Source organism: Triturus cristatus, chromosome 10, assembly GCF_964204655.1.
Source record: "Triturus cristatus chromosome 10, aTriCri1.1, whole genome shotgun sequence".
In the NCBI taxonomy this organism is placed as follows: Eukaryota; Metazoa; Chordata; class Amphibia; order Caudata; family Salamandridae; genus Triturus; species Triturus cristatus.
In genome coordinates, this window is record NC_140593.1 from 996,205,455 (window position 1) to 996,229,923 (window position 24,469).

Sequence of the window (24,469 nt, forward strand, 5' to 3'; positions counted from 1 at the left end):
ACCCCTTCAGGCCTAGATAAAAACCATCATGCCTTGGCTGCTCACCAAACCCCAGACTGACTTCAGAGCATTCTGAGGCCTCACTGGGTACTATAAGAGATTTGTCAAGGGATATGGCACCATTGTTGCCTTGTTCACTGAGCGGACTTCCAAGAAGCAGCCCAGGAATGTGATTTGGACAGAGGAATGCCAAACTGCATTTAACTCACTGAAGCAAGTAATGTGCACAGCTCCTGTGCTCAGGACTTCTGACTTCTCCAAGGAGTTTATCGTTCATACAGATGCTTCAGAGCATGGCATTGGTGCAGTATTATCCTAACTTAATGATGAGGTCATATACCAACCTGTAGCCTTCATCTTCAGAAGGTTACTCCCCAGGGAACAAAGGAGGAGTGCTATTGAACGAGCAGCTTTTGCTGTGGTTTGGGCACTGAAGAAGCTGAGACCATACCTGTTCTGCACTCACTAGTTCAGACTGACCACAGGCCCTTTAGGTGACTCATGTAAATGAGGGGTGACAATCTAAAACTGAGATGGTCCATTTCCCTACAGGGTATGGATTTTAGGGTGGAACACAGACCAGGGATAGACCACTCCAATGCTGATGGTCTATATAGTTTTTTCCACCTTAGTGAAGAGAACTCCGTAGGAACTGGGTAAATCTCACCACTTTCAGCTGAGGGAGGTGGGGAGACGCATGTTGGACCTGGCATCCTTAGGGTTGTCTTCCCCCAATCTTTTTGCTTTTAACCTCCTCATTTTGCTGTATCTTTTTGTTGAACGTATAACTCTAAATACTTTACCACTGCTAATCCGTGCTAAAGTGAATGTGCATCTTCCCTAAACTTGTGCAATTGGTGTATACCTGATTTATATATTTAATTTACTTGTAAGTCCCTTATAAAGTTGTATACCTTATACCCGGGGCCTGTAACTTAAGTGTTACTAGTGGGCTGTTGCACCGATTGTGCCACCCACAGAAGTAGCCTTTCAAACCTGTCCCAGGCCTGCCACTACAGTGCATGTGTGTGCTGTTTGATGCCATTTTGACTTGGAATGTAAAACTACTTGCCAAGCCTTAAACTCCTCTTTTATTGCATATGTCACCCCTAAGGTAGGCCCCTATGTAGCCCTAAGGGCAGGGTGATATGTATGTAAAAGGTAGGATATTTACTGTTGTGATTTGCTTGTTGTTGTAGTGACAAACAGCCTTTTTCATTTTTCACTACTGTGAGGCCTACCCCTTTTCATAAGTTAGCATTGGGAATTGCCTTATACCTTTTTAAGTGGTAATTCCTGATCAGAGAGGAGTAGCTTTTTGATGTTTCATATGTTTGGAATGGCAATGCTAAATCCTACTTACTGGTGAGGTTGGATTTAACTTTACTATTTCTGAAATGCCGCTTTTAGAAAGTGTTTAATAAAGAAAGCAGGGTTTGGGCTAGTGTCTGTCAGCAAGGCTAGGCCCCACAAATTGCATTCAAGAAGAAGTGCCTGTACTGACGGTCATGTAACACATCCAAAGACTTTAAATTTCGTAGGCGCGCGAAACAATTGACGCAACCACAAATTACGTCTTATTATATTCGGAAAGAGTTAACAGGTAATTTCTATACATAAAAATCATACACAGTATATGGACACACATTTAGAAACAATCTGTAAATCCTTTAGCAAAAACCTTAAACCCACAAAACATATCGCAGCACATCACATGTAACGAAAAACGTAATACAATATCATTTCACCTATGTTTAAACATATAACAGTATTTCATAGCTCATGTCTGGAGGGCTTGAACCAGAAGCAGAAAAACAAATCTGTGGCACATAACAGGGATCTTTTCTTTACACAATTTACATCTTTCGCCCTATAAGCCCAGCTTCACTTTTTTACAATGCTCTCTGGGTTGTGCCACTAACTCGTTTCAAACCCTGAAAGGCTTGAGGGTTCTCCTCAGGAGTCTGAACACATGGAAACTCTAAAAGAAAAACATGGTGCATTTAATATCTCATAAATGCATGTGTGGGATCAAACTTTCAATGACTATTAGTTCAACGGTTTACCTCCGGCCAAGAAGTTAATTAGTGTTTTGGTCTTCCAATTATTCTATAAAAAAAAAATGGATCACAAGTCTTTCTATTAAACAATAAATGTATTTAAGGATGGCATGCCGTGTCTGTCATGCTCTCTCACTTTTAATTACTTTCTAAAGATTTTAACATGTACTCACTTATCTGTAACAAAACCTGCCATCCTGTTATTGCTGCATGCCATCTTCTGAGCTCCTTCGAATACAATGAATTCTGTAGAAAAACTGAGAGCACAGAACTAAGTTCTCCTACACCCTCCAGAAAGCGTTAGACTTAGCCTTCATCTTCCTAGAGTTCAGAAGGTAGCACTCTGGAAATGTCAGTTCCTAGGACCCTGGAGAAGTTCTTCCCACCTCTGAGGGGAGAGGGTGCAGGGGGGGGCGGGGGGGGGTCAGTATAGGCAGGTGCCAGAACCTGCCACTGTGTGCCCAGGGGCATAAGGGCCTCTAACACTGCCCTCTTAACTGAGATGTGGGTGGCCACCTGGAGGGAGTTATCATGGAGTAGGAGTCTAAATTGACATTCTCATATCGGTCCTTGCCAAAAAGCTTTTCTACCATGATGTTCAGAGCAAGTTTCAGAGAAAGCAACCCACAATCCCTTTGTACCTTAACCAGCCTACACTGTAGACTTTCTAACAGGAACATACCTGCAATCTAGTGGAAACGGAGGAATGATCAAACTCAAAGGTGCCCCCCTTCAAAGTCAGTACCTGTAAACCACCAACAAGTCATTTTCAGGCAGAAGGGAGAGCCCGGGCTAGTCTCCACGCCTGCTGAGGCAACGATATGTCTCATGCGCCCAGTCTTCAACAGAAAACGCACACGTTTGTATAACGCAGCATAAGCATTTTCTGCATTCAGTTAAAAGGGTTAGATGTGACTGAGTAACTTGGGCTGGACAGCTTCCTAGCAGAGATTTACTATGGTGCTATCTACGGTTCAGCCCAACCTGCAACTCTGCTAAGCTACCATTATCGATGAGTTTAGCTCTGTCGATACCTGCAATGTTACTACTCTATATTAAAGGCAACCATTGCAACTTCGCCTTCTCGGTCCAAGTCATCCCCCCTACCTTTCTAATTTTCTCCGCACCTTGGGCATAAAAAACACATCTGCTGGTTATTTAAAAATCTGCTGAAAATGCGCACATTTCTCAAAAATCTGCATGAACCAAATCTTCTTTTCTGAAGAACAATCTGCATATTTGAATTCCATAGTATTTACTCCCTGCACTCCCCATCACCTTAGTGAGCCTTGTTCAAGGAGCATTTTATTGGTTGGTACAGCCTAGTGTCTGTGAATAGCTATCTGGAAGAAGTTGTCCGCTTTAATTGCCAGGGAAGATTCAGTTTCTTGCACTCTGACAAAAGGAAAGCTTAACTTGTCTATGCAGTCCAGAATCCCAGCCTAGCTCTCAGTCCATGGCTACAATATGCTTCATTTTGCAGCCTTACCTTTGACACCCTGGACTGTTCATTCTAACCACGCTCTGTGCAGCTCATGTTTTGTTCTCACTGGATGTCTGCAACGAGGGAACCGGGGGCCTTTCTTGGGCCTACAGTGTGGATGAAGGATGCTTCAGTCCATGTATCCATAATCCAGATTGATCAGAAAATTATTTACGGTGGACTATGAAGGACTAGGAATTTTGGAGCTTGTCTACATGTCTAAGACTAGAGCGCAATAAAGCCAAATATATTGCATCCCCGCACACGGTGTGCATGCTTCTGGCATGATTCTGAAATAGTTCCAGAACTTGTGTAAAGGGGAAGAATGCTCTGTTTGTATTAAATATCATATGCTTCAACAAGTTGCTTCTTTACAAAGTACTCGATGCAAGAGCGTGAATGAGGGCTAATCCCTTCCCATACTTGCACCCGATGGGCTCTTCTCAGTTATGTACAGCAATGGAAGCACTCTTTTGATATAGCAAGAAGATATTTTTTGTTTACCATTTACATAGCACATAGTCTGCAATTAGTAAGATATCTCAATGTTTTTGATAGTATGGTGATGACGTTCCAAAGAAGCAGCCAGCTCCTTCATGTTCCTTTATTGTAATACCATTACAGTGGATTTCCCCTAGTGAAGACGCGTCAAAATGTAAATAAGAGTTGGTGTCACCCTAAAACCTTAACGTCTTGCTCGATATCTGCTATTCTCCAAAATAAAATTACTGACAGACAACTATTAAAAATGCACACATGTCCATGTGTATGGTCAGTTAATCACTCCTGGGACCTTTAAAGAGGCTTCAAGGTCATGGAAGGATAAACGTTATCCTATAAAATCCTATATATTCATGATGATCCAGTCCCCCACAGTGTTGTGCTGACACCAGGTGCTGGTTCATATCCTTTGATATTTATAGACCTCTGTTTCTCTGCAAAACAAAGCATTGGGTTGTTTATTTTCCAGCTACTTCCAATGAATATTTCTGTGGTAAAGGTGTACAGATCCAAGAATCTTCACTTCTGATGTAAGGGAACCCTTCCTCTCCTGCTAACTCGTGTCATACTTTTTCACATAGAATTTACCAAACATCTTTGCCTTGCAACCCCAACCTTCAACCTTTTGATCCTTTTCAAGTCTGATCTCTCTTTCGTTCCCCAGATTAACGCTTTTACAAAGGGTGTAATCACACAGCTTTCTCTCTCTGAGCCTCATAAAATCATCCCACTTTACACCAACCACAAAGTTCCACTGATTTAGAGTTCTTGTTCTAGCACATTTCAATTATTCATTTACTCCAGTGTCCCAAACAAACACCTTAGTGGAGTCCAAAGACTTCAGAACACTACCAACAGATTTTCCTTTAACTTTTGTAAGCGGGGCCACTTCAAGACAGCCTTCAAAGCACTAAACTGGTTCCCTGTCAAAGATGTGATCAAGAACAGACTTGTATGCTGTCCATAAAGCAAACGGAGACAAAAGTTCAATGCAACTACAGACCTTGATCCCTCATCACATGTCTACCTGAGCCCCACACTCCGTGTGTGTCCATCCAGTCCCCCAAGTATTATTAGAACATTGGAATGTTGGGAGTTCCATTGAAGACAGTGGAATAGCTCCGTGCTTCTAATGGCTGGTAAAAGCCTTCTGCTTCAACATTTCAATGTCTGTCTTTCATAGCAACAGGTGTGAAAAAAGGCCTCACGGAGCCCTATGGGATTTTATGTCAAAGACAGGAGGCTAGCATTATGCATAATCTTTTATTAGCTCCTTCTGAGCAGCAAACCACCATTAAAAGTTCCCAGAATGGACCTTAAAAACATCACAATGAAAAAAGAATGTTCAGTTCAAATATGTCTGTGTCCTCCTTCTTCCTCTTTTGTCTGATGCGTCTGAGCAGATTAGTATATGAGCGCTTTGTGTATGGGTGATATGGCTTGTGAGAAAGTTTAAGTAATTACCCAGTTTGTGTATTGTTGAATGAGTGTAGATAAAGAAGATATATGTGAAACTGTAGAATTGAAATGTTGGTTATTCTAAGTATGTTAATTGTATTTACAGGTTAATGTAAAAAAAAAATTTTTTTTTTTATTTCTAAGTAGACATGCAAAGGTTTTAATTATGCATGTTTGTATTTCATACACATTAGCCTACTTGAACCGTTGAGAGTATTAGCATGAGCCAAGCTCGAGCGCGGACGGGCAAACAGGCCGAGATTCACCCCCTGGAGGAAGTGCGTATGACTAAATGAGCAGCACACACGATAGACGTGCAGATGTCGGCGTTCACATTGTTTTAGATGAGACCGTTTTGCACGGGCAATAGATGGCAAACCAAAACATTTTCGTTTGTTTCTGTGGTTTGTTGGCGTGCAAAGCCGTTGCCCTGGTAACGGACTGTTTTTTCTCCGATGCTTGCTCCCGGCTTCGGTTTCATTCGCACACAGTGCTTATGTGAGGGAGGGGGAATAGAAATCATTTGTGAAAACGTTTGGCTTTGGTTTCTTTTTAGGGCAGGAGATTTATGTGAATTTAAGGTAGAGGTTTGAAAAATAAATATATAAATAAAAGAAGAAATTAGAGTAAATGGATAGTAATGAGAATGATGATGACAGGGAAGAGAGATTAAGGAAGATAGTAAGTGGGGAGGTTCGGGCTGTAGTTCAGGACACCTTCAAGCAGGTTTTAGGAAAAAGAGACAGAGTTTATGATGATGAGGAATATTTTTCAGTATCAGAAGAGGATACTGTGAATAGAGGTCCAGGTGGAAAGTGCCTGAAAAAGAAGAGACATTTGGAGGACAAAGAAAAGAATAAAGGAGCCCCTAGCGCCACACTTGGAACAGGTGCTCAGAGCGGCACACGGAAGGGTCAGTTGAGCGCTGAGTTGGGGAATACTCCCGTTGATGAGGTTGAAATACAGAGAGGTGGATTCAGTGAGAATCTGGATGAATATATTGTGGTTTAGAATATAAGGATGATTATGAGGATGAGGAAAGCGATGTGGGTGTCTGGATTAGACTAGAGGATATATCTGCAGTTGTGGATCCTTTTTGTGAAAAGTTATTTGACCCAAGAGAGATAAGACACCCCAGGAGAAAAGATTGGTGGCCTATGGAGCATGTCTCTCAGTACGTTCAAACTAGGTTGCGAAAAGCTGTGGAAAAGGATGAACGAAATATAATGTGGGCTAAATGTACCAGACCTGTAATTGAGGAGAAGGTAACTCAGACACCTAATGTAGATCCCAAATTGCGAGGATAAGCTGCCAGATCTCCTTGGGCCCTTGGCAAGAATTTTTGATTCTGTTGAAGATGCTGTTTTGAGAGGCACAGAGATGGATTTGCTACTCCTGAGAGGTTGGTGCCAGAGGGCAATTTGTTTTATGGTTAATGCCAACGCAAGTCTGTTGGCAGACAGGCGTAGCTCCTTACTGATGAAGATGGACCCAAAAAGTGAGATGGCGATGAGAGAATCTTCTGATGATGTTTGTTTGGTGATGGATTGGTCAAATCCTTAACTAAGTTAAAACATTTACAATTCTTGATAAGGCACAATTTTCTATGTGCAGAGTTTTTGCGAAAAGCAGTTTTTATGGCAGAGCTGGTAGGAGAGAGCAACCTATTGGCCGGGCAGGTTTCAGAGCCCAGTACCAGAACTCAACGTATCAAGGATACGTTGCATACAGAGGAAACCCGGGCAGTGGCCAATTCTATCCTCGTAGGGGAAGAAACCAGGGAAGTTGTGGAGTCCCGGGAAGAGTACATAGCTCTAGTCAGGGGCAAGGACAAGGTGAGTACGAGGGTTGTTTTTTGTTCTATCCCATGAAATGTGGAAGGAAGGTTAAAGTTTTTGAGAAAGCAGTGGGAGACTAAAACATCAGATGCACAGGTTTTACAGACCATAAGAGGTTATCTGGTAGAGTTCGACATAAATCCAGTTCAGTTGATAGAGCCAACCGAATTGGTGTTTCATAGGGAATTAGAGGAGATAGTTCAGAAGGAGGTGAGGCAGATGTTGGGGAAGAATGCAATTCTACAGGTGAAGGAAGAAGAAAAAGGGTTATAAGTGCTTTATTTCCGGTAGAAAAGAAGGTCAAAGGGTGGAGACAAGTAATAAACCTCTGGAATTTTAATCAGTATGTAAAGTCGTCATTTCAAAATGGAAGGGGTTCATTTGTTGAGAGACTCACTTCAAGATCTCGATTGGATGGTGAAAATAGATCTAAAGGATGCTTATTTCACGATTCATATGGCAGAGGAGGGTCAGAAATATTTACAGTTCTGATGGAAGAATCCGTTGTATCAATTTCAGTGCCTTCCGTTCGGGCTATCAGCAGCACCTTGATGTTTCACGAAGGTAATGCATCCAGTTGTAGGTTATCTATGAGAAAGAATGATGAGATTCGTAATATATTTGGAAGATAGATTATTAATGAATCTGGATATGGATCAGTTGCTGAAGGAATTTAAAGTGATGATAGATGTGTTGCAATGCCTGGGTTTTTTTGATAAATGTGAACAAGTCTGTTATGTTGCCACCTTAGAACTTGGAATTTCTAGTGTTTGTGGGGGACACGAAAGAGCTGTTTACGTTTGCCGGAAAAGAAGATGAGAAAGATCAAGCAAGAAGTTTATTCTATGTCTAAAAAGGAATGCGTAAAGTTAAGGGAGTTGGCTTCAGTGATAGGCCTTTTATCTTCTTCGATTCAGGCATTTTTTTCAGGCCTGCTTCATTACAGATCCCTTCAACGGTTGAAGGCTCAGAGATTAGCAGAAGGTTTTTGGTACGGGGATATGATTTGCTTGAACAAGGAAGCAAAAGAAGAGTTGATTTGGTGGAAGGAAAATATGAAGGCTTGGAAGGGAAAAGCTATTTTTGGGAGTCAACCTGATTTTATTTTGGAGAGCGATGCAAGCAATCTTGGTTGGGGAGCTACATGGCTAAGGAGAAAGACAGATGATGTTTGGTCTATAACAGAAAGGGAGGAACATATACATTGTTTATAAATGCAGGCAGGTTTATTAGCTCTACAGAGTTTCAAAAAAGACTTGAGGGGGGGAGTTCATTTCTTTTGAGAATGGACAATGTAACAGCAGTAACTTATATAAACAAGTTGGGAGAAAGCAGATCAAAAAGGTTATCGGATTTAGCAAAGGAGATGTGGGCATTTTGTGTGGAACATAAGATGGATTTGAAAGCGGAATATTTGCCTGGGAAGATGACTGTAGTAGCAGTTTGGTATTCCAGTAAATGTGATCGATTGGAAGTTGAAGGATAATATTTTCGAGAAGATGATAAAAAGCTTTTGGCCCTTTGGATGTGGATTTATTTGCCTCCAGACTGACTTTTCAATTGGCAGAATATGTGAGTTGGAGGCCAAATCTGGGAGCAATAGTGATTGATGCTTTCCTACAGGATTGGAAGGGAATAAGAGGTTCTGCTTTTCCTCCTTTCTCGATGATCCAGAGAGTGCTGGTCCAAATGAGGATGCAGAGATGTCTTCTGGTTCTGGTGACTTCTTTTTGATGGTCTCAACCTTGATTTCCAGCGATAATGGAGTTAGCAGTTGAAGAGCCATATTAGATATCGGCTGTCAAAGGTCTTTTGTTTGGTGTAGAAGGAGTGGAACATCCTCTAGTGAAATCTCAACCTACTAGTTCAGGAGGAATCTGAAGACTTTCGGAATCAGCTTCTAGCTTACTCAATGAGTCATGGGCTCCAGGAAACTAGGAGAAGGTACAGAGGTGCCTGGAAGATATGGCTTTATTGGTGCCAGGAAAGGGATTTGGATCCTGTGGAGGCTGATGATGTAGAGGTGGCAATTTTTTGGGCACACTTGTTTGAGAGAGGAATGTCTTATAGAACGGTAAATTGTTATAGATCAGCAGTAGAGGCTGGGCATTCTTTGGTTCAAGGTCTTTCAGTGGGAAAAGGTCCTTTGTTATGCAGAGTAATTTAGGGTATTCGTTTAAAGAGGCCTCCTATTGCAAAGTGTAAACATTTGTGGGATGTGGGTTTGGTTTTACAGTTATTTCAAAACTGGCCAAGTAATAAATATTTGGAGGTGAGCGAGTTATCTTGGAAGCTGGCTACTTTTTGTGCCTTATTTCTTTTTGAAGGGTATCAGGTGTTAAAGCTTTGAAGGTGTCTAGACAGTTTTTCCAATTGTGTGGTTTTTGAAATTTGTAAATTTACAAAGATTGTCTGGATCTATATTCTACCCAAGATTTGATAACTCGCCAAAATCTTGTGTGGTACGTTGTATGAGAAGCAAATGTTGGATAAGAGAAGTGATGGAGTGGATCAGTTCTTAATTTCATACATGAGACCTTTTAAAGCTGTAAGTAATGCAAAAATTGCAAGATGGGTGAAAGCGGTTATGAAGGAAGCTGGTGTGGATATGCAAGTTTACAGCTCATCCAGCCAGTGGTGTGATGGCAATTAAAAGTGTGTATGATGAGGGGTCGAATTGAGGACATTCTGAAGGCAGCAGATTGGTCATCAGCTGAGACGTTTAGAAAATGGTACTATAAGACAGTAGATCATGTTTCAAAATGTGTTTGGAAAAGCTTTAAATATGCATAATGCTAGCCTCCTGTCTTGACATAAAATGATGATTCTTATAGGTTTACTGAATAAAGAATTAAGATTTCATTAAAGACAAAGGTTTGGGTTATTTTGTTTTTTGTGGAATCCCATGGATTGGGTTCATTTTTTGGTTTGGTTTCATTCTACAGATAATTAGAAAAGGATAGAGTTGATATGAAGATTGATTACTAGGATGTTCAGAAAGAAGTTTAAACAAATGAGGAAGAAGATGGAGGACACGGAGGTTATATTTGGACTGAACATTCTTTTTGATTGTTCAGTTTTCAAGTTCCATTCTGGGAGCTTTTAATGGTTGTTTGCTGCTCAGAAGGAGTTAATAAAAAATTATGCATAATGCTAGCCTCCTTGTCTTTAATAAAATCTTGATTCTTTATTCAGTAAACCTATAAGAATTGTCATTTCAACCACCTCAGGTCCATGAGGCCTTTGTTTGACTAATTAGTGCATTCTGCTCTGATGGGGCAGCGTGTTCTTATAGCCCGCCATATGTGGGCTATAAGGCTTTGTTAGAACATTGGAATGTTGAGAGCTCCATTTAAGACAATGGAGTGGCTCTGGCCTTATGATGGCTGGTATAAGCCCGAAGCTCCTAACATTCCAATATTAGTCTTCATGTTGTCCCCTTTTTAATTTAGAACATTCTACCCTTAGTGAGTGGAATGTTCTTGTATCCCTCCTGCCTCAGAATATATCGGTTGTTAAAGTCCCTCACCTTCATCATAGGCCCTTGTCGCTATAACTTGGGGTCAGGGCCTTTAACAACCGGCATAGACCTCTGCAGCGGGCTGTAAGGCTATTAAAGAGTCAGAAAAGCTAGCTCTTCAGAATTGCCTTTTAATTGAACTCTACACTAACCAGGTGCATCAGCTTATAATTTCACGCACTGTCAGGCCTCTTCACTCCCTTCTGTTCATTTTCTCCACACCCTTTTCTCTTCTGAAGCAACTGAAAGGATACACATAGCATAAAGCACTGTCTTAATAGATAAATAAACCTGCCTACGATGTTGGTTTTTCTTGTACAGTGTGGATTTTCATGCACTCCCCCTGACACTGGTGGAGTGCGTGACAACTTTTGGCATTCCTAGTCATATTTGTAGATCTTTCAACGTGTGTCCCTTTCTGAACAGCATGTGCTTCTCTCGGACGGTTTGATGGCATTACAATACTGTGTAGGTGTTTTGTTCTCCTCTCACACACCTTTGGTAAATTGATCCAGAAGAGACAACCAATCAAAACTTACATTCACACCGGAAATACATTTGTAAATAGTCATCCTTTCCTATGCAAAACTGTATAGGAGGATAAAATAATCCATTCCTGTGTGATTCCTAAATAGGACGCAGCCACGTGGACCGTTGGATAACCCAGTCAGAAAAGCATTTGGGGCTTTGAAACCAGCTCACCGTTTAAATTGGTCCTTAAACACTACCTAGTGCAGACCAATGTTATAGCTTAATGCCTTTTTAATGATTACTATTTAGCCTTTATGTTTCCACTGTTAACAATAGGACATGTTGTTTATGACTCTACTCTTAAACATATTTTGGGTGAGGAACGTTGTACTCCAGACTGGACCATGGGGGGTATTCTGTGGAAGCGATGGGTTTGTAGAAAGGACAATGGGGTGGTTACATGAAATTAGAACAACTCCTCAAACATAAAGGTATATCATTCTAAAGTACAGCTTAAGAAGATAGTGCTGGCTGTACAGTACACTCCTCACCTAGCGTATAAATGCCTTTGGATATCGCTTCAGTATCTGTCATGTGAATGTTTTGAGGATATAATTATATCTATGTAGGTTAACGCAGCTGTATCTTCATTTCTACCTACAATTCTTAGACGTGATAACAAAAATATTAACTTAAACCTAGCATTTGCTGTAACTTCCTCTCTTGGTTGCCTTGCTATCTCACACTCCATACCAGAAAGGTACCTATTGATATTAACATGTCATACATGGGTTACTGGCAAGCACAAATGTCTCGCATCTATCAACGTGCAAAAGACTGTCCCATCTAACAGATCTCCCATCACACCACAGCCAACTTGTGTCTATATTCCCCAGGCACACCTAGGTCCAAATTTCTCCTGATGTTGATTTGTTGAAAGTACTTTGTAGGCTGATGCAGCTTAGTGAGCAAGAAATCCAATATATGCGGGGCACATACATGCTTTTCAACCTTACAACTTTACCTAGCAAAACAACATTCCAAAGTATACCTATTAAAAATGGCATAACTTGCCTAACAAAAGGTGTTTTGTATGGGAATTAACTTCATACATAGTTGTGAATATTTACAGCAAAAAGAATTTGTGGAAGTTGCTGTCCGTTGTTGCTTTGGCTAAAACGAGTTGTAGTTTTTAACATTTCCTTTTTGTTTGACCAGATACTTGAGTGAGCGCTGTAAATACGTGACATTGCAGGACTCGAACAGTGAGAGAAATTTTACCAGTGCTGCAGGTCTAGTGACTTGAATAATCTACTCGACCATCTATAATGCGCTTGTATCTCAAATTTTGTGATCCTTGGCAACTTTTATTTCAGTCATTTTTTTTTTCATTATCAACTAAAAGAGCACCTTCAAAAATTAGTTCAGCATGTGTGCTGAACAAAAAACTTTTCTGTTTGATTTAATAAACTAAACTTTTGCCCCTTTTATAATAAAAATGAATCCCACATATTAGGTAGCCCATGCCCCCTGAATTGCATCTTCGTTCCCCAGTAGCATTGTCATCAAGGCAGGAATGGTTCTCAGTTCATTTTAAACTCTCCTTTCTAGAAATATTACCAAATAGTGACATGGTGCACTGTCATTTCCAGACATTTTCCATTGAACTGGCCCAGACTTTGAGACTGACATTCAGTTTTACTGATAAACTATATAATGTACAAATGATAAAGTGTGGGAACCCGGTTATCGTTTGCATATCACCAAGTAAAGCATTCTCATCTGTTCTGATCCTATTAAAATCTTTGTTTCCATCACACTTCAGAATTACCTAATCAATGGTTTTCTGACTATTGAAATATAATTTGAAATATTTGTACAGTTCATTTACAAACCCGATTGTCAGACATTTCACTTTGCAAAATCTTCTAACTTAGCAATCACAAAAAGAAACAAGCATTTGCAATGCATTAGGTCTCGTTTTTACACGAGTTTGAGCTATTGACATTGCAAATAACAATGCCTAATGTGGTCTCGATTACAGAGGCGCTGCGTCCCCTCAGAGCACAGGCTGCAAAGCAGCAACTGTACTGCTGTTATGGTGGGGAATGCTGGATTATTTTATGCAAAACTGTGTTGTGGTGTGGTGTGGCATGGCATGTTATCTCTCGTCTCACTTCTCTATGTTTTGTATTGGCATGTTATGCTATACTAGATTGCTACGTGACGTTGGGGTATTCCTGAAGCGGAACGTTTGCCAAGACCTGGCTTCGTGGCGCTGCTAGGTATTTAAATGGCGCTAAAACCTCACCGGTTGACGCGTACTTGTGATACGGCATTTCTAAACTAACCTTGGGGGGGGGGGGGTGTTGGGTGGGGGGGGGTTGAGGGCACTGGCCAACTTTGGGCCTGGCTCCCGAGGCTTGAGCAAGCTAAGCCAAGCTATCTTCATTTCTGAGCAGAGGTCAGAAGGTGACGTGCGCTTCCGCCCGTTGAGACCAATGGATGGAGGAAGTTTTTAAGTGAAAAGGCAGGTGAGCACATATGTAATAAATAGTTTAGTCCCCGGTCCTGAGTTATGCATTGCATCGTCTAACACTAGACAGTCAAGTGGTGTGAAGCGAGTCAACCTAATCCGAGCTCATTTCGGATGTGAGACCTGCGAGGGGTAGAAAGAGTTAATATTAAAGGGGAGAGAGCGAAAAAAAGTGAAGAGAAAAAAAGCCAATAGGTCTCGCTTTTGGCACCTTATAAGTGTTTAACTATGCAACAGTTGCATAACTAAATACTTATAAGGTCCCAAAAGCGAGACCTATTGGCTATGCCAATGCTTGTTTTTTGGTAGGCACGAAGAGCCACCCTCCCCCGTGTAATGCCAGCTGCTGCAACAGGGGGAGGGACGGACTCTGAGGAGAAAGAGCAGAGGAGGAAAGAGCAACAGAGAACCAGTCTGCCAAGTAGGTGCGAACGTTAAAGTGAAAGTAATCATTTCTCGGGCGCTTTAATGTTCGCAGTGGCCGCGCGGTTCACTGAGAACATCAAAGCGCCCGCGAAATGTACACGCAGGCTGCCAAATGGTGCGTGCGCACATGCACTGTAGTTGGGGGCCTGAAAAGCACTCGCTTGCACTTCCAAATCCCCATTTTCTATAGCTCTCGCCAGAGCAGCGCTACTGCGCTGGCTCAGGCGAGACCTAATGAGAGAAGCCCTCTGCGGTCGATAGGGAGTAAAGGAAGGAAATGAGAGACTTGCACAGAGGTGAGAAGGAGTCATGAGAATGAGACCGAAGGAGGACAGGCCAGGGAGAATGGAATAGAAGGTAAAACATGGGAAATAAAGAAGGTGAGAGAAAAGGGAGCCTTAGATATTAGGACATAAAATGAAAGCAAGAGAGAGCGCGAGTGAGCAGATGGGAGCTTCAGTGAAAGTGATCGCGATCAAACATCAAAGCGGCCGTGCGGCCGCGAAAGTGAAAGCAAATGGTGTGCAGGCTGCCAAATGGTGTGCGTGCCCGGTGCACATGCACTGTATTTGGAGGCCTGAAAGCGCTCGTTTGCACTTCCAGATCCCCCATTTACAAAAGCTCTCGCGAGAGCAGCGCAAAAGTGCTGGCTCAGGCGTGACCTAAAAATGAGCCTCAACTTGTAATAAGACATAAGCTGTCATTTGACCTGTTTTTGCACAGCAAATGTCTCAAGATAAAATAAGATTTAAAGGACTCATTATTGCTCATCCACTTTCACCGGTTGGGGCCATTAGGCATTAAAAAAAGCCCGCCCTGCTAAAATCTGACCCCCCATAGCAAATAGATTTCTCGAGGCCTGCATTATTGATATTATTTTCAGTGTTCCTTTGTTGCTTGTATATTATGCAAGTCTGCTGCAGTAGGTAGCTCCCTACGTCTGCACAATCCATGAAATTCCGACATGTAAATTAATGTTCACGTTGGTTGAGCTTCTCTGGTTCCCCACTTATCAGGGTCTGCTAAATCAACCCAATCTAGACTGCCAAAAGCTGTTGTGAGTTTCTTTCTGGTGGACACAAAGATTGTCTTGCTGTTAACACTAGGCTAGTAGAGCCAGTATTTTGCATCACTTAATATACACTTGTCTCTCAGATATCCAAGTAGATGGGGACACTTTCAGGAACAAATTAAATGCTCGTCACTACATCACTATTAGGATGCAGCTGGTGTGAGCTGAAGTGGGTGTAAGTTGTGCTTATGGAAAGTGGCTTCTTTGGATATCATTTCCTTTTGCACTGCTAATAAATGTGATAACTATTCTTTCATAGAATTAATATGAATGTAAAATTCATCCTATTTTCCAGAACAAGAACAGAAGCACCAAGGTTGGACACACATTCACTGGCCAGCTCAGTTTCTCCAGACAACTTTCCTGATCGGCTGTCCGGAAACAGGCAGCATATCTTGAAACCAAAGCGATCCCATCGCAAAGCTGACCCTGATGCAGCACACAGGTATGACAAAATCCAATACAGGAATGTGGTAATCTGTCTTCAGTTTTATATGCTTTGCACACAGTGCCCACACCAGATATTGTTAGTTTATTTTATTCCTTGGTGTCTAAGGGACACCATGATAAGCTCCTGCTCTTTCAAAGATTTCCAGTAATGTACACCCTGTTGATTTCTCAGCATTCAAATTTTCTGTGTTTCATCTAGAATATATTTTTTCCTTCAAATTGGGTCACAGAACTAAATATAAATGTTCTCTTTTTAACTGTTTGTTAAAAATAAATGCCCTCTTCGCAAACGTGTTTGCTACCTTTACTTGCTTTACGGTCTAGCATGTGAACTATAAATGTTTTCTTACCAGAAGCTTACATCATACTTGCAATATATTCACCCCCATTCCTTTCAGAGTATTCTCCCAGATATCTCAACACCTCTGGAATGTTTACACGTTTGAGGGCTAAAATAGAAACTTCCCAATTATGATTGAGACAACCTCTCTACCCTTCTCACATGCCCCATCCCTGAGCATCTCTCCTCATAAAATTCTAAAGATTCAACAGTGGTTCTGAAGAGAATGCGGTCTCTCTATCACAGTGTTGACTTGACACTCTTTGCAGGTGCATCAGTCATCTAGATCATGGTATCCCATTCACTTGCACCGTTCTCCATGTTATCCTCTTCTGCCGCTGAATACCCCCAAATCTTATTGGCTCATGGCAAGTCTGAACCTTGCCGTACCTCTTCTAACAAGTCCCTATATTTTACTTGCTTCTGTATTCTGCAAGTAATACTTTGTGTTGACTCATACACTCTTCAGAGGAGTCAACAGTGTGTCTCAGAAGACCAGCCCTCCCAACTCCAGAAAGTGTTAGTTGGAGAGTGGTATTCCTAATGTCATCCTAAATGTTGTGGCGGCTTATTGAAAAAAACAGCACAAGTATATATATTTTTTTCTGTAGATGAAGCAGTTCAAGACATTTCGCTAGATGCTTAGAAGAAGTACTTGGAGGCAAGATGCCCAGATAGGTGCCAAGTTATCTGAAAAAGGTATAATATTGTTGTGTCCAGTGGTTATTCCGGCTCCTGGGTGGTCCCTCAAAACTCCATGGCAGATCAAGGCTGAGGGCAGTTGGCTTCAACAGACAGGAGCAATAAAAAAAACGTATCATCTCCATACATTTCTGAAAGGTTCAAGTGTGTGCAACAGCTCTAAAAACTCTCAACCAGTATTATTTTTGGTAGTACCAGTTTTAGATGAGGGCCAACTCGACTTTGAGTGGTTTGAGAGTGTCGAATGAGTGGAACTTCGTGACATGGCTAATTAAAGGTGAACATCCTCCATCAGACTCTCCAGGGTTTTACGATTTTGCGGTTTGCCACGAAATCGGCACTTTTGTAAAAATGCCGCAATTTTTACAAAAGTGCCTGCGAAATCAAAGACAAAACAAAACACCTCTTTAGTACTGGTGCATCATTTCTCTTCATGTAGGCCAGGCAGTTCCCGAGATACATCATATAGACAGTCTCGAATCCAGGTTAATCTTGTTTGTTGTGAATATTCGCCTCGGATTCTGGGGTAAAAGTAAAACTGCTGGGAACTACTCTTATCTAAAACGCATGTTCCGTCTGATGTAGAGACATCACAAATGCAGGATTATTCAACTGGAAAGGAGAGATAGTCGCTGGTTTTTGTCTGAGCTTGTGAAGCTAAAGCTTGAGTTATGTCGATTAGAACTTAAATGATGCACAAATTGTGATCCTGACTCCTACACTTATAAATGGTCTCAAAGTCAAGGAGTAAAATGTGCTAAGAAAATATACTCCTTTAGGTTTACACACATATCCCAACTTACCTAAGTAACTCTTTTCAACTCTTAGAGCTTCAAACCCCTACCACCACTCAAAGCGATATCAGACTCCCCTGAAGTTTGTGTGGTCCTATCTAGCTTTTTTCAGATTAAATACTATCCGGTAGCAGATTGGTGCTAAAGTTCTTACCAAGCCATTTGTTTGCTCTTGGCTCGCCTGAGAGACTTTAGTTCAGGTTAGAGCAAGCATCTCTTAAATGAAAATCAGCTCATTGATTTAAGCCTCAAATGTTCATCCTTCTGGGTCACCCTTGGCCTGGCCCGGCATAATACATGCAGAAACTTGGATTCAGGATGGAAGATCATATTCCAGTATTCAAATGTTCTCTGAGAACTGGAATAGTTCCTTATAATTGGAGGAGTGGAGTAGTAAAGCCTCTTCTAAAAGAAACCTCGCTAGACCCCGCAGAACCAAACAATTCTACATTTGTCTCCCCTCTTTGTCCAAACTGATCAATGGATCTTTCAGCAGTTAACTAATTTCGCAAGATATATTGGATCCCTATCAAGCTGCCTTCGGGCAGATGATGAGCAAGGAACTGGTGGTGGTTTCTGCCTTAGATGACCTTCAAAGAGTGATGGCTGTGCAGGGGTAGCAGCCTTAGTGCACCTTGACCTCAACGTAGCCTTCGATACCATCGACCATAACATTCTGCTTATTAGATTGACAGATTGTGGAGTCAAGGGGATGGCACTGGCTGGCTGAAATGTTTAACCAATGAAGAGCAAATGGGTATAATTCAACCTTTTTCTTTACAATGTAGATCATATGATTGTAGTGTGCCTCGAGGGGCAGTATAATCACCACTGCTTTTCATCCTTTATAGTAGATAATTGAAATTTTTGTTACATCAGATGAGTGTTACATTTTATATGTACACAGCTGCTCTTTGGTCTTTTTGGTAATTCGGTTGTTGACATCCACCAATTTATTGAAGTTAAATGCCTGCAAAACGGCAGTACTTCTAACTTCTCAAAAAAATGTAGATACGTAATCTAAACTGGCCCAGTGTATTGTACTCTAGTGGCAGCCACACAAGTTTGGAATCCAGGCATTCAAATTAATGCGGACCTTGGACTTCAGTCTCATGTCACAAAAGTTTAAAACACCTTTTTTCCTATCTAAAATCTCTGAAAATTATGTTTCCGTTTTTAGTCAAGGAATTAAAACGAGAACACTTTTGGCAAAAATAAATTCTTGGTACATCCCGTGTAGACAATTGTGCTCTTATGAAAATTTCTGTGCCAAAAGTCAGAACGGTCACCTTCAGTGACCATTCTCTTTCATTGCGGCTAAACTCTGGAACTTGCTTCTCCTGCATGTACAAAATCAGCCGTCTAAACTGTATTTTTGGAGCTTCTTGAAAACCTTTTTGCTTAATTCTTAAGCAATCTTTATATTCTTAGTTCCTCTACCTCTAATCATTACCTCTCTGATAAATGTCAGAGAGCCAAGAAACTTCTGTGTTTGTGAACGAAACAAATACCTGTTTACATTACTGTATTTTTTTTCTTTGATTGACCTACTTTTTAACGCCCGCTGCTTCGGCCTTTTAATACTTGTACCATTCCATGATGACTACGTGCTGTGTTTGCATGCAGCATGGCTGCCATATTGGAATGGCACATGCATTAAAGTACATTTCAAGATGGTCCCCCATAGACAGTTCCGTTTTCAAATGTTTTTGCAGTACCGGTGGGTGGCAGAGGTACACTAAAGTAAAGGGCGGTTGTAGGGTCAGTAGCAGGATTTTAATTGACGAGCAGGGAGGCAGTAAAGCGAGGGACTAGGAACCATGGAAGGGGAGGCATCAGCAGACAGCAAAGTAGAAAGCGAGTGAGGGACAGTAAAGGAAGGAGCGGGAGAGCGACACTAGGAGCTAGAGAGGAAGAGAAAAAACTCCCTCATGCACTGCAATGCACGCAGTGGTGGAAGGGCACAAAGTAAGAGAGCCAATCACCTGTCTGATGGCCTAAAATGTGGTTAACCATGTCTGAGGCAGAAGGCTGAAACAGGAAGAATACAGTAAGCCAGTGATTAAAGTGAAGTGACTTAAAGCCAGCTCTCAAGTATCTTCTTAAAGTGTATTGAATATGGTAGGTCTGTCAAAGATAGACTGCTGAAACTGTTGGTTGTAGAGACCTAAAGTCCTTTCCATCTTATCTTGAACTTCTCACTGACTACTCTTGTTTCATTGAGTGACAAAAGTCAAAAGAACAATGTAATTTGAGTATAACTTCAGTGGCTGGAAGAGTATTGTGATAAGCAATGTGAATTGGTATTTTGTCATTGACTTGTCATTAGGTCTAGCTTGATCGAGCTGTTGTCTGCATGACCTATTTTTACCTTAAAATATACATAGATTCGACTTCGCCTCCTCAACTGAATATTTCTTTCTCACCTCATGGTATTATTGACTGTTTAGTTTGTTATTTTGTCTCCTATTGAGTGCTTGCATTACAATGCAGGAGGGATTAATTTATTCCACAAAAGTATACAAAATGTATCTCAAATGTATTTTTCAGTGTAGCAGACTGTTTTCAATGTTTAGTTCGAGCACCAATGTATGTCCGGCCTATTGACTTTGCAAATTCAAATTTTTGAGTTATGATTGGAGCACCGTGTTTTCATTTTGTTTTACATGTTGGTTTTCCACCTTTAGGCCCAGAATTTTAGAAATGGATAAAGAAGAAAACAGGCGCTCTGTTCTGCTCCCAAAACACAGCCGAAGAAGCAACTTTAGCTCGGAGAACTATTGGAGAAGGTCTTACGAGTACACGGACGACTACGAGGACGAGGGTCCTGAAGAAGTGATCGAGGATGAAAGCCCAGCGCGCAAAGTCAAAATGAGGAGACACTGAGAACTAGCTTTGGGACTTCATGCAGTTCCCCTAGTCTGTCTCCTGTCAATGACACTTTCCCGTTGCTCTTGTCTTTTTTTCTTCCCCTCCTACTCCCCCCAGTTGACGATTTAAAACGGGAAAGATCTGAAAGTTGCCTTTTTTCCTGTGAGGAATGAGATGCCCTTGAAGTGTGTGAAATGTTACTCGAATTGGAGCTTTGTGCACCCACACAATGCAGATTTTGTGCAGATTGTGTTGATTATGCAAACCCCTGGCCCTCTGCCAGTCCTGAGACTCGCCCGTCTTTAGTACTCTTCAACTGACTCAAGTGGGAATCTGCTGCTGCCCAGATCCTGTGCAATTCAGTCCGGGAACACAACCAGTTGTAAACGCAATATTTTGGGAGCGCCTGCCATGATTATTTGGGTGGGGCAGCAACATAGAGCCTTTTTTTTTTTTTAATTTAAGCAAGAAAAAGAATTAGTTATGTTTGTCTGTAAATCACTTTTTCCTAAGTTATGCGAAGTTTGATAAAGTATTGCCGCATCATAACCCTTTCTGTGCACTTATTTTGCCCCTGAGAAGCGTGAACTGTAAGTATGCCACACTTTGAAGCCTAAAGTCACCCTGCCAGCGAGGCAGATCACTTGCATGTTATTGGGGTCATTCTGTTTCTTCATTTAAATATAGGATTTGCAAGCTGCATCGTCGTTTAAGGGTTAGAGGAATGTTTTGCCACTAAGTGCAAGCTAGTTGATAAGAAATTAGTTAGATTTTGTCATCACTCAGTACAAATGTTTGTAGCAGTGTTATTCTTTATGGTTTGTTGGGGTTTTTGACCTGGGAGAAATGCCTCTGCAATGCTCCAGTGGTGCAGTTCACAATTATTCTGACACTTGTGTCCCTCCTTGTGTGTCAGTTTAGTCACTCTTATTTAATAGTAGGAAAGCGGGCAGAGCACACAATTAATTTGAAATGGGGGAGAAATGTTCCATCTTTATGGTTTACAGATGTTGCAACAGACACCCACAGCGGTTTTGATTTGTACTGGATGGGATATCTGTTTTGATGTTTTGCTTTCAGAATGCAAATCCAGGATAAAAAGGCAGCTTCAAGGGACATTGGGCCATGGTAAGCCACTTTTAGTTCCACAGAATGTAAAGTAGCCTTATTTCAGCGGGTGTGAGGGATATGTTCAGGAATTGCCCTTGTTAGAAAGGGGCATTTTTCTTCATAGAGATGCTCAGCACTGCTCCTGGTGTTGGTGGGTATTCTTGCCTGTTATAATGTGATTCAGGAGGATGTAAACAAACCTAGGTCGGCCCTGCTATAGTGCAAGGGGACGTCAATGACATGAAGCCTAGAGGATGAGCTGATGACTAAAGGTTACATCCCAGGCGATCACTTTCCTTGGAGTCATTTTTCAACAAACAAGAAGTAAATCAATATTTTAGCAGGGTTCCTAAACAGTTGCCTTGTTCATCATAGTCTGATGCTGTTTCCACTAGAGAGCTAGAGCAACGAGCGATGACCGGTAACACGCGTGCCAAAAAAATGAAGCATAACTGTAATGTCCTGAAATACGACCGCTCTTTCCCCATACTGTTTGATTAGTACCCGCAGTGGTTGATGGGCCAGTTTGTAGTGCGCACTGCGTAATGCTGTCCTAACATTGTACATTTACAAATGTTAGCCTTTAGGAGGTCCAAATTGCCTTGCCGCGTGTGTGCGTTTTCCGAAGTCTACCACAATGCCGTTATATACGGCCTACAGGGATCTAAACAAAAATGGCTTTCTTGGGGCCAGGTTAAAAGCAACAAGGATCCGTATACGGAATGCTACTTAAAGCATGACATTCAGGGTGGATTATCTTTGTTGAAGTAAATACCTCATCGGCGAATGGTCAGAGTCTACACCCAATTTAATATAAAAAGTATTTCAGTTTTTTTAATGTATTATTTTAGGGCTGTTTCTAAGAAGACACAATTTTACCCCCGTTTTCCCTTCCAATGTCCTCCAGCACCCCTATACTCGCCCGTAGCCTCACCACAACAAAAAAAACACACATCCTATGTACACCATTTCCTTCTATGTGATGGTCCTCTAGAATTATCTAAGGGATATGTATGATCATCTGGTTCGGGAAGTGCTTTTTATCCTGCACATTTTTACTTGGCGGCCAACAGCAGTGCACCGTTTTCGTCTCTGGTGGCAGGTGTTGAGCACCACTTTTGTAAACCCCTAAGGCTCCAGATAGGTGCCTTGTCCTGTAGCCTGGACCGCCTGTCATATTCTTCGCACATTTGTACTTTCTGTTCTCCTTCACTCACAGATACTATGCTTCCTATCTAACTGTTCCAGTTGGGCAGACCTGCTGTTCTCTTTTTTTTTTTTATTATTATTTTTGGACAAGAATACTGTGCCCATTAGAACATATTAAAAGTTCACTCATGTTTTTTAATTTTTCCAGAACGGACCATTTACTGCTATTTATAATATCTCTGACTGGCTGTGTTCTCGTTTTTATTAACAACACTGGATTGTCTTCTGTGGTTTCTTGGTCTATTGTTTTCCAGTTGCTCACATTAAATAGCATATTGGTTAAAGTCTGGGACAAAATAGTTGTCTCTTTTCTTGGGAGTTGTACTTTCCTTTTCATGGAGCAGGCTTACTTCCTGGATGCTGCTTGTGGACAAGAGACATCAAGTTGTCATTGTGACCAGCTGCAGTCTCTTTTGGTCCTGACCGCAGGTGACCTACTTTGTGGCAGTGGTATATATTTAGGTTGTCCATTTCTATGTAGGCAGGATGTCCACATGTTCCATTACAACAAGCTTGCTAACTCCTTGTTGTTGTTCAAGTAGACTGTATGGGGAATCCTGTGCGGTGGCACATGATTAATTCAAGAATAATTAGATTCCGTGGTTGGCCCGATCAGTTCTAAAATCGTCTGCTTTGTGATCACGTTTGTTGGAACTGCTGCACTAGGTGAACAGTTTTTAATCTTCAAAAGTTTGAAATCCTTGCAAATTTACATTCTCATAGCTTCAGCTTGTGCAAAATGTCACGTTGTCGTGTGGACTACTGCAGAGGGGCAGTCTCCTATGTTGGCATCTTGTGCATCTATTAGTTATATAGTTTCATTGTGGACTTTTTTTATCATTTGAAATTTATGTTGCATTGCGTTGCCCTTCAGACAGCAGTGTGTGTGTGTTAAAAATTGTTTACTATGCTGGGAGAGAATAAGTGTGTGTGTGTGTGTGTGGTGTGATCATTAGGCACAAACATTTCCCTTGTTCCTAAAACATAACCTGACTAATTTGCATCATTCAGCCGTTGGCTAGGTTAGCCTTCTCTTCACCTTAACAGTTGGCGGTAGTGTTTTGGCAATGGACTTTCATCACCTGCAAAAACTCAAGGGACATAGTTTCTAAATAAAGTTGATTTAGAAAACAAGATAACTATAAAAATTCTGTCCGCAACTTCGTGTGTGTGCTCCCACACTTCTTTAGTACTGGTTGTTATTTTGGAGCATGTAGTGAATATACGAGTATCCTCCTTAAAAAACAAAAGTAGGTGAACTCCACTGCAGGCTAACTTCCCAGACACCTTATCTTGAAGATTTGAGACCGTGCAAGATTCACTAATGTTTGAGAATAGTGCACGTAGGGGTTATTTTTCGCTCTTCGCTTCAGTAAGCCACTATCGTCTGTACTATTTCCATCTGCTTGCAGGGATATGACCACCTGTAGCACCCACTGCCAAATCATTCACCTTAAGGAAATCAGTTAATCTCTTTGTCTCTAATTTGGAGTGTGAACTTGAGCTTTTAAAGGTGTGCAAATCCTGTGAGAACAGAACAGCCCATACTACTGACATGTTTGGTTCTCTTTTCAAAGCCGGGTGACCACTCCATGTCTAGAAGATCAGGATGTGCAATTTAAAGCCAC

General features: G+C 41.4%; 1 protein-coding gene across 1 annotated transcript in view; it reads left to right on the plus strand.

Annotated features, from left to right (window-relative positions):
- ALKBH5 (alkB homolog 5, RNA demethylase) overlaps nt 1-24,091 on the plus strand; it is a 115,917-nt gene extending 91,826 nt beyond the window's left edge. The window contains exons 3-4 of the mRNA XM_085628971.1: nt 15,661-15,810; nt 20,339-24,091. Coding sequence (XP_085485097.1) covers nt 15,661-15,810; nt 20,339-20,537 — 349 coding nt within the window. The 3' untranslated portion in view covers nt 20,538-24,091. The remainder of the gene's footprint in view (nt 1-15,660; nt 15,811-20,338) is intronic.
- Nucleotides 24,092-24,469: the final 378 nt, after the last annotated feature.